Source organism: Rhagoletis zephyria, unplaced genomic scaffold (genome assembly GCF_001687245.7).
Source record: "Rhagoletis zephyria isolate East Lansing unplaced genomic scaffold, Rhagoletis_zephyria_1.1 Rzeph_scaffold_03184, whole genome shotgun sequence".
Taxonomy (NCBI): Eukaryota; Metazoa; Arthropoda; class Insecta; order Diptera; family Tephritidae; genus Rhagoletis; species Rhagoletis zephyria.
The window spans coordinates 7,343-20,293 of NW_016160267.1; the positions used below are offsets into that span (position 1 = coordinate 7,343).

Sequence of the window (12,951 nt, forward strand, 5' to 3'; positions counted from 1 at the left end):
AATCTATGCCGTTTAAAAATGAAGGTAATCATCTGATCATTTAAAATCTAGGCTTTATGTTTTTGGAGATTTCCAAAATTTATGTTTATGTTTTACTTCCGAGGTGAACCCATCCACATGCAATTATTAGCTGTACATAAATGCATACATACATACATATGTATGTACTTAGATATGCATGTTATTGCCATACATACATTCATACACACATACATACATACATGTGCAAGCACATGCCACATTCTTTTTTTTTTTTTGTAATGTGTACTTTCACTTAACCAACGGAAGCAAAGAAAACATTACAAGTTGCAAAAAGCAGTAAATAAAATTGTTGTTGTGCTTAACCTTGTGTGATTTATGAAACAATCAAATGCTATGCCCTGTGCACATTAGTCAATGTGCGTCGGTTATGAATTATTACTATGCTGAATTACTAATATCCAGCGATGGTTTTTTGTTGGTTCCGAGTCAACTTCTATGAAAGTAACCAACCGAAAGCCAATTGTGAAACTTTTCCTATTTCATTTGTTATCATTTTGGCGTGAGTTTTGTTTTCAACCGTTGTGTTATTGAGCTTCATACGACTTATTTTCTTATTTTATTTATTGCCTGTGACAGTTGACATGGATCACCACATTTTCGATATTAATTTTCCTTTCAGTGAAACTGCGGTTAGGTGTGAAAATGTAAGTATGTAATATTGAAGTTGTGTGAAATTCAACAATTTTGAAAGGTAATTGCAGTAGCAACATGCGTACAAAGTGGCTTTCTACTTTTAATTACCGAAAGCAATATTTAATACTAGCTTTTGTCCGCAGCTCCGCACCCGTGAAGTTTCGTTTAACGTTATACACAGTTTTAAATGTAACAAAGTTTTGTTTATGTATGTATGTTATTTAAATCGAATTTGACTTTTAGACAGGTGGCAGCCCTCTCGAAATATATTTTCGAAAGAAATCTTCCTTAAACTTGTTTCGTTTGACATCAATTTTGTAATATTTGAGTTGACTTATTGATAAAAATGAATTTCTGTTTTAAACAGGTGGCAACCCTCTTTAAAAATGTTTTCGAAGTAAACATTGCTTAAACCTCGTTACGTTGACATTCATATTTAATGTTTTATTAAATTTAATAATTAAACTAAATTTTACTTTTAAACATGTGGCAACCCCATCGAAGTATATTTCCAAAATAAAGTCTGCTTAAACCTGTTTCGTTTGAAATCAATTCTGTTATATTTGATTTGACTTATTGATAAAAATCAATTTGACATTTTAACAGGTGGCAACCACTTTAAAATTATTTTCGAAATAAAGCTTTCGAAATGCATATCCTTTGACATGCTTAGTTAAATATTTCATTTAATTTGTTAATTTAATTGATTCTGAATTTCTCAAGAAGTGGCAAGCATTTAGAAAATGTAAATACATACAGAAATAAAGCCATCTTAAACTCTTTTGGGTTGGCAATTATCTATGTATATTAAAAGGTTCTAATTAACTTATTAATTAAATTAAATTTAACTATTTGCGCAGGTGGCAACTTCCTTAAACAAATAAAAAAAGACAATCATATTAAAATATTTAATTTATCTTGTGAATTAAATTGTTTTTGCATTTCCAATCATGTGGCAGCCTCTTCCATTTTCGAAACAAAGATTTTTCAAATCTCTCTCTTTACTTGTTGTATAAATTTATTTTGAATTTTAAACTGGTGGCAACCCTCTTCAAAAATATTTTCGAAAAAATTGCTTCGAAACTCTTTCTCTTGCTCTAAAATTATAGTTTACTTGTTAATTTATTAATTTTAACGTATTAAACAGTAAGCAACCCTTTTTCTGAAATATCCTATGGTATTAATCCAGAGCATAAGCTATTTGTGTGCCAAACTTTTTCCAAAACCGTATAGCCGTTTAAGTGTGAAAGAGCAACAGATATTCTCCGTCACTCACTCACAAACTATTCAAATTCTTTTCACAGTTTTTTTTACCGGAAAATATATGAAAAAATTTAAATTCGTCTGTAAAAAAAATTTTGTCACCGATACAGAATTGGGCTATTATAATATTTATTAGTAGAATTTTATTCAAATTTAATTTTTATTTTATAAGCGATTTTGTGCGAGTTCAAAAAAGCACGATAGTCGTTTCTTCGATCCCAACTGACGCCAATTGGAAATGCCAAGTAAAGCCAAGTCCTTCCTCACTTGGTATTTCCTTCGCAGTGGGAGCGTTTCTCTTCCTTTGCTACCACCAGCAGGTTTCGAGTTGAACACTTTCAGAGCTGGAGCGTTGGTGTCCATTCGAACAACATGGCCAAGCCAGCGCAGGGGCTGTATTTTGATTGGCGGCACTATGTCCATGTCGGACCAGGGCGGAAAGGTATGAGCGATCTTTCTGATACAATTTTCTGCAATTTCGTCGGGTCAGCCAACATTTCAAGCTCCTCGCCTAATATCGACCCCACATTGTGTATACATATGTATATACACATCTATGTAGTAGCTCGTGCTGTGCTCGATCGTAAGCCTTTTTTTTACAGTAATTTACAGGAAAATAGTTTCTCAATAAAAATGTTTCATAGTAATATACAGCAATTGATATGTGTATGATTTCAATGTGCTCCAGTTCACGAATAATCTTTAATTGAGTAAAAATAGTATGCTTGTAGTCATAAAATTATCCAAAACTTTACGATTCGCTTGGGAAAGGCGAAACGAATCAGATGTTAATACATACATTTATGTATGTACATAGATACATCTATACATCAGTATGTATGTACACCATACAAAACTACAAATGTGAATACATTACTTGTAAAGTTTTCATGATTAAAATACATTTGCAGAAACCATAAAAGTAATAGAAAAGTATTGCGTGCGTATGCTTACTTTATTATTTATAATTCCGACAGTTATACCTAAGTAATTATATGAGGCTCACATACATACATATCTACACATGTATGTATACACGCACGTTCAAGAATAAATAAAACACCTACTTGAAAAAGAAACTTAAAGGAAGTCAATTGCCAAAACCTTTAATAAATATATTCCCAGAAATAGGTACAAGCATTAGGGTGGTCCAAAAAAGTAATGTCGGAACCTTAACACTCTTACCCCGTAGGATTGTTCTATATTGGAAAAAATAGACCACTATTTTCCATGCATTTTATATGGGGGAAAAAACAACTTTTCGCAGAAATGGTATAGAATTCTTGAAAACGATCGGAAAACTCTGGTTCTCTTTAGGAATCTTTCAATAATAATACCCAATGGTTTATTTAACCAGTTTTTAACATTAAAGATTTGTTATTGGTCCCCCATTTCATTTGATAATTTTTTGACGGACCTATAAAATATAGTTTCTATAAAAAAAATGTTAAATAAAAAATTAGTTATTATTACTGGTAATCTCCTGAGGAGAAATAAAGTTTTCCGAACGAAGAATATTGATGTTGAAGAATTCTATACCATTTCTACGAAAAGTTGTTTCTCCCCCATGTAAAGTATAGGGGTATAATTTTTCGGAATAAACAAACTCTAGGGGGTAAGTGCACGAAAATTCCGACTTTACGTTTTCACATGCATTTTTGGACCACCCTAATGCACATACATACATGCATACATATGTATTTGTACGCACTAAAGATATAATCAGTATTGCAATCGAACGAAATTTTTATGTGGTAGCACAAATTCTGATGTACGGCATAAATTACGATAAGGAACTAAATATTTGAGTTATAAATAAATTTGCAACAACAACTTGGTATTTCCGTGCAAACGATAACATGTGTACATATGTACGTAAAACATGCTCTAATAAACTTGTTATTCGGCTTTCCATTCTTCATGCTCGCATGAGTTTACATACACACATACCGATGATGGAAAAATACGCACAATTGTGTTTTTTTTTTACTCCACTCGGCAATTAAGACCAAATGAGCTGATTTTTAGTACCNTACATATGTACGTAAAACATGCTCTAATAAACTTGTTATTCGGCTTTCCATTCTTCATGCTCGCATGAGTTTACATACACGCATACCGTTGATGGAAAAATACGCACAATTGTGTTTTTTTTTACTCCACTCGGCAATTAAGACCAAATGAGCTGATTTTTAGTACCATTTGGCGAAACTGGATAACTAAAATGGGGTATGATAAGTAATGAATGAAATCTGGTTAGTAGTACTTCGTGATAAGCGGTAACTGAACTGACTCAGGACCTGAACCCTCTAATATAATTCGAGGCTTCGACTTCATCCGTGATAGCACAGATATGTGTGGCTAGTCTGGTACCAATTAGCTCTTTTTAAACTCAAATCTTCTTTTGGAATGAGTAGGCTGGCTGGAATGGGTGGAAGGACGGAGCGTTGAACTTCTACACGGGGGCGGGTGTATTCCTGGGAAATTCTTCATCAATCTTTAATTTAGGTTTCAAGATCACTGTAGTGTATGCCAGGCAGAGGTCGCTACAGTCAATTGGCTGCTGATTTGCGCAATGGCGGTAATGGAAGTAAGTATCTACTCTAATAGCCAGGCAGAAGTCAGGGCCCTGGGCTCGATAACGGACCTGGGGAATGGCCGACTTNTCTTTTTAAACTCAAATCTTCTTTTGGAATGAGTAGGCTGGCTGGAATGGGTGGAAGGACGGAGCGTTGAACTTCTACACGGGGGCGGGTGTATTCCTGGGGAATTCTTCATCAATCTTTAATATAGGTTTCAAGATCACTGTAGTGTATGCCAGGCAGAGGTTGCTACAGTCAATTGGCTGCTGATTTGTGCAATGGCCGTAACGTAGGTAAATATCTACTCTGCTAGCCAGTCAGATATCAGGACGCTGGGCTCGCTAACGGAGCTGGGGAATTGCCGACGTCGCTTTCGGTGGCGTCTGAGTATTTTTATACTTAAATGGAAGCCAAGCCACAGCGATATTACGTGGCCGATGAGCTGCGCAGAAGAGGCATCCTCCAGCCAGTCGCACTACGAAATGAGTGAACAGATAGACCTCGCACCAGCAGGAGTATGTGCTGCAACAAGATCTTTCTGGCCAGGAGTGACCCGAATTATTATTGGGCTCCTAAACAAGGGTCTTCTAGCACAACCCTAACTGAAAGCAGTTAACTAGGAGTACACCTTCTTTTGCCTTAGGTATTCCATGACGTAGAAGAAAACAAAGCAAGAGATGTCGAGCTCTGATAAGTACTTTCGTAAACAGACTTATCATAAATGGAATACATATATAACTATAACAGGTACACGTATTTATGGACAAGATAGCGAATTTTAATTGCAATGGGCAGATGGCTCACTTTCAGAAAAAGTAGTCGAAAGAATTTGAGGAACGCATTTAGGGTTATCATTCGCCTAAGAAGTTATCTGGGCCCTCTTAAAGAGAATGGCAACATCTTGCCAAAAACAATACAACGCACACAAAACTAGTGAAACATAAGGGCTATTCGCGATTCGGTGCATAAGAGCTGACAAATTTATGCAATTGCAGAAATATGCCATGGATTGTGAGCGACCTTTATTAAACTGTCATGGTAAAACTTTTTTAATCAACTGATAGAAATGTCAACCAGAGTTGCAATGCATAGCATTTTTATGCTATGGATTTTCGGTATGTATTGCAAATTTGTCAAGCCATGACAAATGCAAATGCGTATATTTTGTTTGTGTATTGCAAATAATTTGCAATACAAATTTGCAATGCAATGATGATAGGCCATTTACACCGGGTGGCGAATAGCCCTATAGCGATGTTTAGTCGCATCAGACTCCCGTTTTTCGTAGGTTTTTCCTTGCCTCATCATGTCATCATGTCATTTATGTATGTATGTATTCGTTTTCCTTAACGTTGAAGTTAGCAGCGCACAGCAGTGCACTTGTTACCGAAAAGGATTAGTGATTTGTTTACAATGGCGGGCATATGGTTCATTTATCAAGATGCAAATAGTTGGATTAAGTGGTGCCATTTCCAGTTGAAATGCAGATGTATGTTAGTACGTTAGTATTAAAACATTTGGAGTCGCATCCATAAATATACACGAATATATACATATGTATGTACATATTTTAACAATGACTGAGTACGGAAATTAAAATGTGATCTGCCCAACCCACAAGAAAGCGACCTCGGATCCATTTTCGTAATATGACGTACTATAAGGTCTTATCGAACATATTAGGTTTGTTCCACGCGAGACCGCGGGTACCCCAGAAAGCGTTCCTCATGCTAGAAAAATGGGTAAAAGACCGCGAATAGCTCCCACTTTTGGATCGTAAATGTCTTCGTCTTCGTGCCCGAAACAGCTTGGACCAAGGCGCATCAATACAAGGTGGTGTTGATTGATCAGCTGATTGGATATTTTTGTCTCTACACTAGTACAGGAGAATGTCATCCAAGACGAAGCGGCGCAACTTTAGGATGTTAACAAAAGAAAATGATGAAAGTTATCTCATATTCCCTTTCGTTTTGACATCCTCCTGTACCAAAAAGCAATAACAAAATACACGGGACTTTTACTTATATGCAATCAACATCACCTTGTATGGATGCGCCTTGGCTTGGACTTTTTTCCGGGCAGAAATGTGCCAGAAGTCAATTTGAATGAAATTTGAACAGCTGTTGTTTGTTTACATCCGAGACTAAATTTTGTAAAATAAAAAAATGGAAAATAGCACTAAAGTTTCAGAAATGTAAGTATTTGGTAATTTTATTAGCTATATAAGATAAATGCACCTAAAAATCATTGTTGATTTTTTTTTATTCTGGGCACGAAAAGTGGTTTTTCGCACTCCTCACGCTCTGGGCACTTTTGGCACGGGTTGACAAATTTTTGACACTTGTAAGAGAGTAGCTTATTCTTACGCTCTAATTACCGAAACAGCTCGGAAAGCGTGTGGAACAAACTTATTGTATGACTTGGGAAATCCACCATAGACAAGGTATTTACCGTAGGTCAAATAGGTATTTACCTCAGTATATCCAGTAAACAAACTGAGCTGTTTTTTCACCAAGCTTGGTCCCCATAAAAGACTTGGGGTTGCAGATAACGCTTTTTCGGCAATTAGAGTGTTGTGCAGTAATGTAGTGTGGTGAAAAATTTTAGCACCCAATGTATGACATATTAAAGATATTTGATAATACCAATTAATGGTATGGTTTACAAGTCGAAATGATCTAAAAAAATATTTGTAATGCAATAATTTAGTTAAATGTAAACCATATTAAACGTAAAAACACAAATATTTAGATTTACTTCATTTAAATGGTGAAACATGTTTTATAATTGATAGGTCAATCTTCATGCCTTGGCCAAGTAGGAAGTCCAGTGATGACTTCATCCACAAAGTATGTCACTATAAACTTGGTATACGAGTGCACGCCCCCGATTGTTACCTCGCATGGTACTTCTCTTATCACTAGGGCGCGCACACCAGTTGCTGTCTGCAGCTTTGCTCCACATACCGAGTGACCAAACAAGTCGAATAATGGAACGTGACGCTCCAGTATTCACTGTCAGCAATCGCTCTTGCCCATTCACATATCCACCAACAGTAAGATTGCTCGCCTTTCTGCCAATTTGCGATATGGAGATTATGGGGCATTCAATTACAGGAGCCAGCGCGCGCCCCTTCCTGTTGGCCCGTTTTAGTTTAAAGACTGATTGGGTTTGGTTTCGTCTCCTTCAGCCCTGCATTTGCGTGGTGCTGCATTGTTGAGTCCAATGAAACTTGGGCTGCAATCGCGGGCGAAGTAGCCTGGCTTTCCATATTTAAAACATTTGCCAGAGCCATCTTTTTCCGCGCCCAGAAGCTTGATTATCTTCTTCAGCATTTCATTTGTCTCGTCCGGTGTTTTCACTTCCACTCGATGGGCTTTACAAGCTGGTTTACTTAGGAGCACCGCCGTTTCACGTATCTAAGCATACGAGACAGTTTCTGCAAATGTTGGCCTTGGATTCGCATACGCCTCTCGCTTGGTATACATGTCCCTCATTCCGTTGATGAACGTCTGAATTTTTACCCTTTCGATGGGCTCACCAGATACGTCGCCAATTTCCAAGTGGGCCAATCTTCCGATCTCTGAGGCGAATTCCAGTAGAGTCTTATTGGATTTTTGCCAGCGATTCTTCAGATCCATCTGGTAAATCTGTCCGCTGAGTTCGCTACCTTAAGTTATTTCCACGGCGCCCATTAATGCATCGTAACTGTTCCTTTCAACCTCGGGAATAGTCTGCTAAATTTTCGCTGCAGGTCCTTTCATTGCAACGAATAGCACAGTGGATTTATCCTCCATACTCCAATGGTTTGATGTATCCGTCTTTTCGAACTGGAGCTTAAAGACCTGGAAAGGAATCGTGCCGTCAAAGAATGGGGTTCTTACCTTGGGAGCGCTTGTCGGAGCAGGTGGACGATTCAACTGCAAATCACAGAGACAACCTTCCAGCTCAAACACTTCCTCAATTTTATCTTTCTTTCAGTTGCGCGTTGTCTCTGGCTAAATTCTCCTGAAGCTGCGTTATCTTTTCATCCAGCTGCGATGACACCTTCTCTGAAATCTGCGATGACATCTGAACCATACGTGTATCCTGTGCTTCCAGGAGGAATTACGTACGTGTTACCTGTACCTGCATCTGCAATGAAATCTGCAGCAAGCGTGTATCTAACTGGGATGAATTTGCAGCTACTAGCATGTTGATGTCCATAGTCGTAGTTGAACTAGAAGCCTTTTCTTCCACCTTCGAAGATAACTGCTCCATGTCCTTCGATGAACACATAGCCTCTTCCTTGTCTTCACCTTTCGTATGTCTCCTCGGATTCACGATAGAAGTCGTACTTATCCACGTCGATGCCTACTGCTTTCATAGCCTCTCGCAGCCGTGATGGTAACTCCACTTTTCTTCCGGAGTTGGCCAAATTACGCCTTTCCAAGTCTTGTTTGAGCTCCTCGATCTTTAGATATCGAATTTTTGCCATTTTGAGAACTTTCTCCTGTGAGTTTTATTTAACAATCCCACTTCTGACACTATGAGGTGAATAAAATTTCAGTAGCTCATAAGGCTAGTGAAATTTTTGACAAATGCATAGAAAATTCTGACAATCGCAAAGATTGTTGATGTGTGTAATTTTTCTTTAAATAAAAGCTTAAATTGATGAATTGCAATCAACGATGGCAGATGTTTTCTTAAAATATTAATTTCACTTCAATTTGTAATATTTTATTCCGCATAAATTTGCGGTTATCAAAAATTCACACAGCAGATTGGCAAAACTGTCTCACCTATGTAAAAATATTATTCCACAGCTTTCCCCATAGAACATTGTTACCGATTCGCACACGCCCTTTGAAGTNTAAATTTGCGGTTATCAAAAATTCACACAGCAGATTGGCAAAACTGTCTCCCCTATGTAAAAATATTATTCCACAGCTTTCCCCATAGAACATTGTTACCGATTCGCACACGCCCTTTGAAGTTTTTTTTTTTTTTTGCTGAGGCCTTTCGCATTTTCTTCCACTTAATACACATGACACATAGAGTTTACTGCCGCCCTTGATCAATAAGCAGCATGCTTTGTTGTTTTGTTGTTTGACACGATTATCACGAAGCTATGTATATTCGGCTGTGAAGCCAGGGCGTAACATTACTCGAACAGTAATAAATCGAGTATTTCATTAATCGATAAATTTCTTCCACAGCTGAAAATGCATCACCTTATTTTACCGGTCGTCTTCACGGGCTGGAAATCTCGCTCGCATGACAATGCATGCGAGATCCCGTACATATAGACCGAAAATGTACGAAGCATACTTTTTTTCGCATACCGAGCGGTTTGCGAGATCGCGCATACTTTCAACTATGACTTTTGTGGTTTGATAGACATTTTCTCATTTCGTAGAATTCTTCAGAGTAGAAAAATCATTTGTTTTGGTGGAAAATACAAATTTGGTCTGAAAAGCTCGAACCTTCTTTTTGTCGTCATTTTACAAATGAAAAAGTATGCTATCAAGTGCCCAGTCAACAAAACTCTATCTCGCTAGCGAGAGAAAAAACAGAACACAAGCGAGATTTGCAAGTATGTGAGGACAGCCGGTTAGGATGTATTCGTTTCTTTACGGCGCGTTTACATTGGACAATGCTGTGAAGACAATAGAGAAATACGTTTTAGTTGTCAAAAACGCTGATAATTGTCTCCGTTGTTCTTTTCTTTCTGACACAAGACGTCAAAATTATTGTCTGCATACGTCAAACTTATTGTCTGCATACGTCAAACCATTGTCCGATTTACTGTCTTCAAAATTATGAAGACATTGATTGAGACAGTTGAAGAAGAGTGCATGCTTTAGTAAAAGAGTGTGCATATATAATGTCATGACAGTATTGTCTGGTGTAAATCCTAAGTTAGCAAATTGCCATACTAAAAACATAGCGTTTCTTTCTTACAATACCAGTAAGTTTAAATTTTTACTAATAACATCTTTTGTTTTTGCATTTTTCCACCAAAACCTTAGTAAAAAATAGTTGCGATTAAAATTATCTTTAATTTCTTCATCTAACCCACCCTGTGTTTTACTGTCGCTGATGAAATGCAAATGGTAACGTCTCTGGAGGCCTTTCGTTGCAACGCTGCGATTTCATTTTGGAATGGAACACTTTTCACAACAACGGCAACACAGTCAGACATTAGACAAAAAAAAAGCGAGCGAGGTACTGAAACTGCGAAATTCTTTCATTATATTTCTTAATTTTTATTTGCAAAATGCAAAATTACGCTTGACAAAAAGTGTGAACGTGAGCGAAGAAAACGAAAGAATTTCAATTGTGGTGTGAGGAATATTGTGCGCGTGATTTCCATTCGCCAATTTTGCAATTATATTTTTCGCAGAAATAAGTGCCCCGCGACTACAGTTTGCTTTTGCTTAATTTTTTTTTTTTTATAACTAAAGTGTGCGACTACATCTTTTTTCAAATCTACAATTTAAAGCAACAAGAGCATTAAATTTGTGTGTTGTCAATTCCTCCGAGACCACCGCAAAAAACACCATCAATGAAATCGCCATATTTCATTTTTAAAATTACATGTAATTTTTGTTGAGAATTGTGTCGAACACGAAAAATCAACGAATTAGGCAGTGTTTCATACAATTTGGTCACCAATATATGGTCGGAAAAGGTTATAATTGACTACTTCCCTTTGTCTGAACTTGTGGTGAGGCAGTAAGTGCACAGCTGCGACGAATAAAAAAGTTTTGTTAAATTATTGTAATAAAATATTGAAAAGTAAACTAAATAACATAGTTAAAAGATGACTTCGACGAGCAACAAAAGTGATACACCAGCGAGCAATGGTGACAGCAACGCCGCTACGGGGAACAGCATGGCGGCAGGTAACGACAATGCAAGCTGTAGCGGCAGCATCGAAGCGGAGTACAATCGAATTGCTAATCGTCAGGGCTGGCACAGATTCTACCAGGTAAACAATAAACAAAATATGCAAGCAGTCGGGTGAATGCTCTGGTCAATTTTTATATAATTAAAAGTTAAAATGTGGCTCCATATACGCTTACCCTTGTGTCTTGAAAGAATAATCTTTCGATGGAAAACAAATTCCCATTACTATTTGTAAAATATTCATTATTGAACAAAGTTTTGTAATCGTGCAGAGAAGAGATATATAGTTATGTTAAGTGCCTTTTTCTTTTCCCCTCAGTAAATACCTTCAAATTCCCTAAATATCGTAAGATCCGTAATTTTCGAAGTTATTATATTATTAGTGGTTTTTAAACTCCGTCTTCCAATGAAATCTATCAGCAAATCAAGAAAAAGGCAAAGACAGCACTCACAAATACATTATCCACAAACCAGCTTGCATTATATATATACAAATGTGGACGTAAATATGTTTGTACACCAATCTTAGTAGTACTATTTACTTCTTTTTTACTGCTTTGCAAGTTTGTTGCTGTGATTTAGCGCTGCCGGCCACGTTCAAAGCCGTGAACGGGTATGAAATGTTTGTGTGTGTAAGAATGCTCTACGCTAAAAACAAAATCCACAATTTCTTCCTTTCGCAGGCATTTCCTGGAAACAGATGAGTACACAGGCATTAAATGTGACGTGTAAAAGCCAATGTTACAGAAAAAAACGTAGAAGACTATGAAACTGCTATGACCAGGAGCAAATAGCAGCTGCTGCAACAGACGCCACCACTTCTACACACTAACCAAAAGTTGAATCTACATACAAATTTATCTTTTGGAAATGAATCATTGCATTTGTCTGCGGTGCAAACAGACACAGCTTGTTGACGTTTTCCTTCTTAGCATGCTGGAGTAAAGAATTGTTGTAGTACATGCATATTTACATTTTTGATGCAACGAAGAAGAAAATGGGCTCAAAAAAGAGCATAAATAAACGGTATATTCACAAGATATCACTTATTAGATGAACATAATAGTCTCAATATAGTTTTTATTTCTTCGTAGCGTATTAAACAAATATATTGGAAAACTTGTATAATTGCACTAATTTAGAGCCGGCGAACCTTTACACATAAACATGCTCAATGTAGCCACGGCGTGCCAACAAGAAATCATTACTTAGCACCGTTCTTGGAGACATTTACTGACACATTATTCGTACAAAAATCTTTAAAATAATTAATTAACCGTCTCGAATATTTCTGTGTACCTTACGTGGTATGAGGTTAGGGCCCACATACATACATAGGCAGATGAATATATTGTCAAGATAGCCAACGCCAGCTTCTACAGACAGCTAATATGTCTGGTATTGAATTCAAAGTTTTTAAAATTTTAGTATTAGCTTTTTTGGCCAAATTGCCTGATGGTCTTTCTAAGTCGATTGTTCAAACTCTTTACTTGTTTCGATAAAGTTTTTATTGCAAACTCAGATAGTTGCATTCCAAAAT

At 36.9% G+C, this 12,951-nt stretch overlaps 1 protein-coding gene across 5 annotated transcripts in view; it reads left to right on the plus strand.

Moving 5' to 3' along the window:
• Positions 1–10,693: 10,693 nt before the first annotated feature.
• Positions 10,694–12,951, plus strand: part of Ptp61F (Protein tyrosine phosphatase 61F) — a 47,907-nt gene continuing 45,649 nt past the window's right edge. For all 5 annotated transcript variants that reach the window (XM_017623429.1, XM_017623430.1, XM_017623432.1 and 2 more), the window contains exon 1: positions 10,694–11,493. In XM_017623429.1, the coding sequence (XP_017478918.1) occupies positions 11,326–11,493 (168 nt within the window). In that variant the 5' untranslated portion in view covers positions 10,694–11,325. The remainder of the gene's footprint in view (positions 11,494–12,951) is intronic.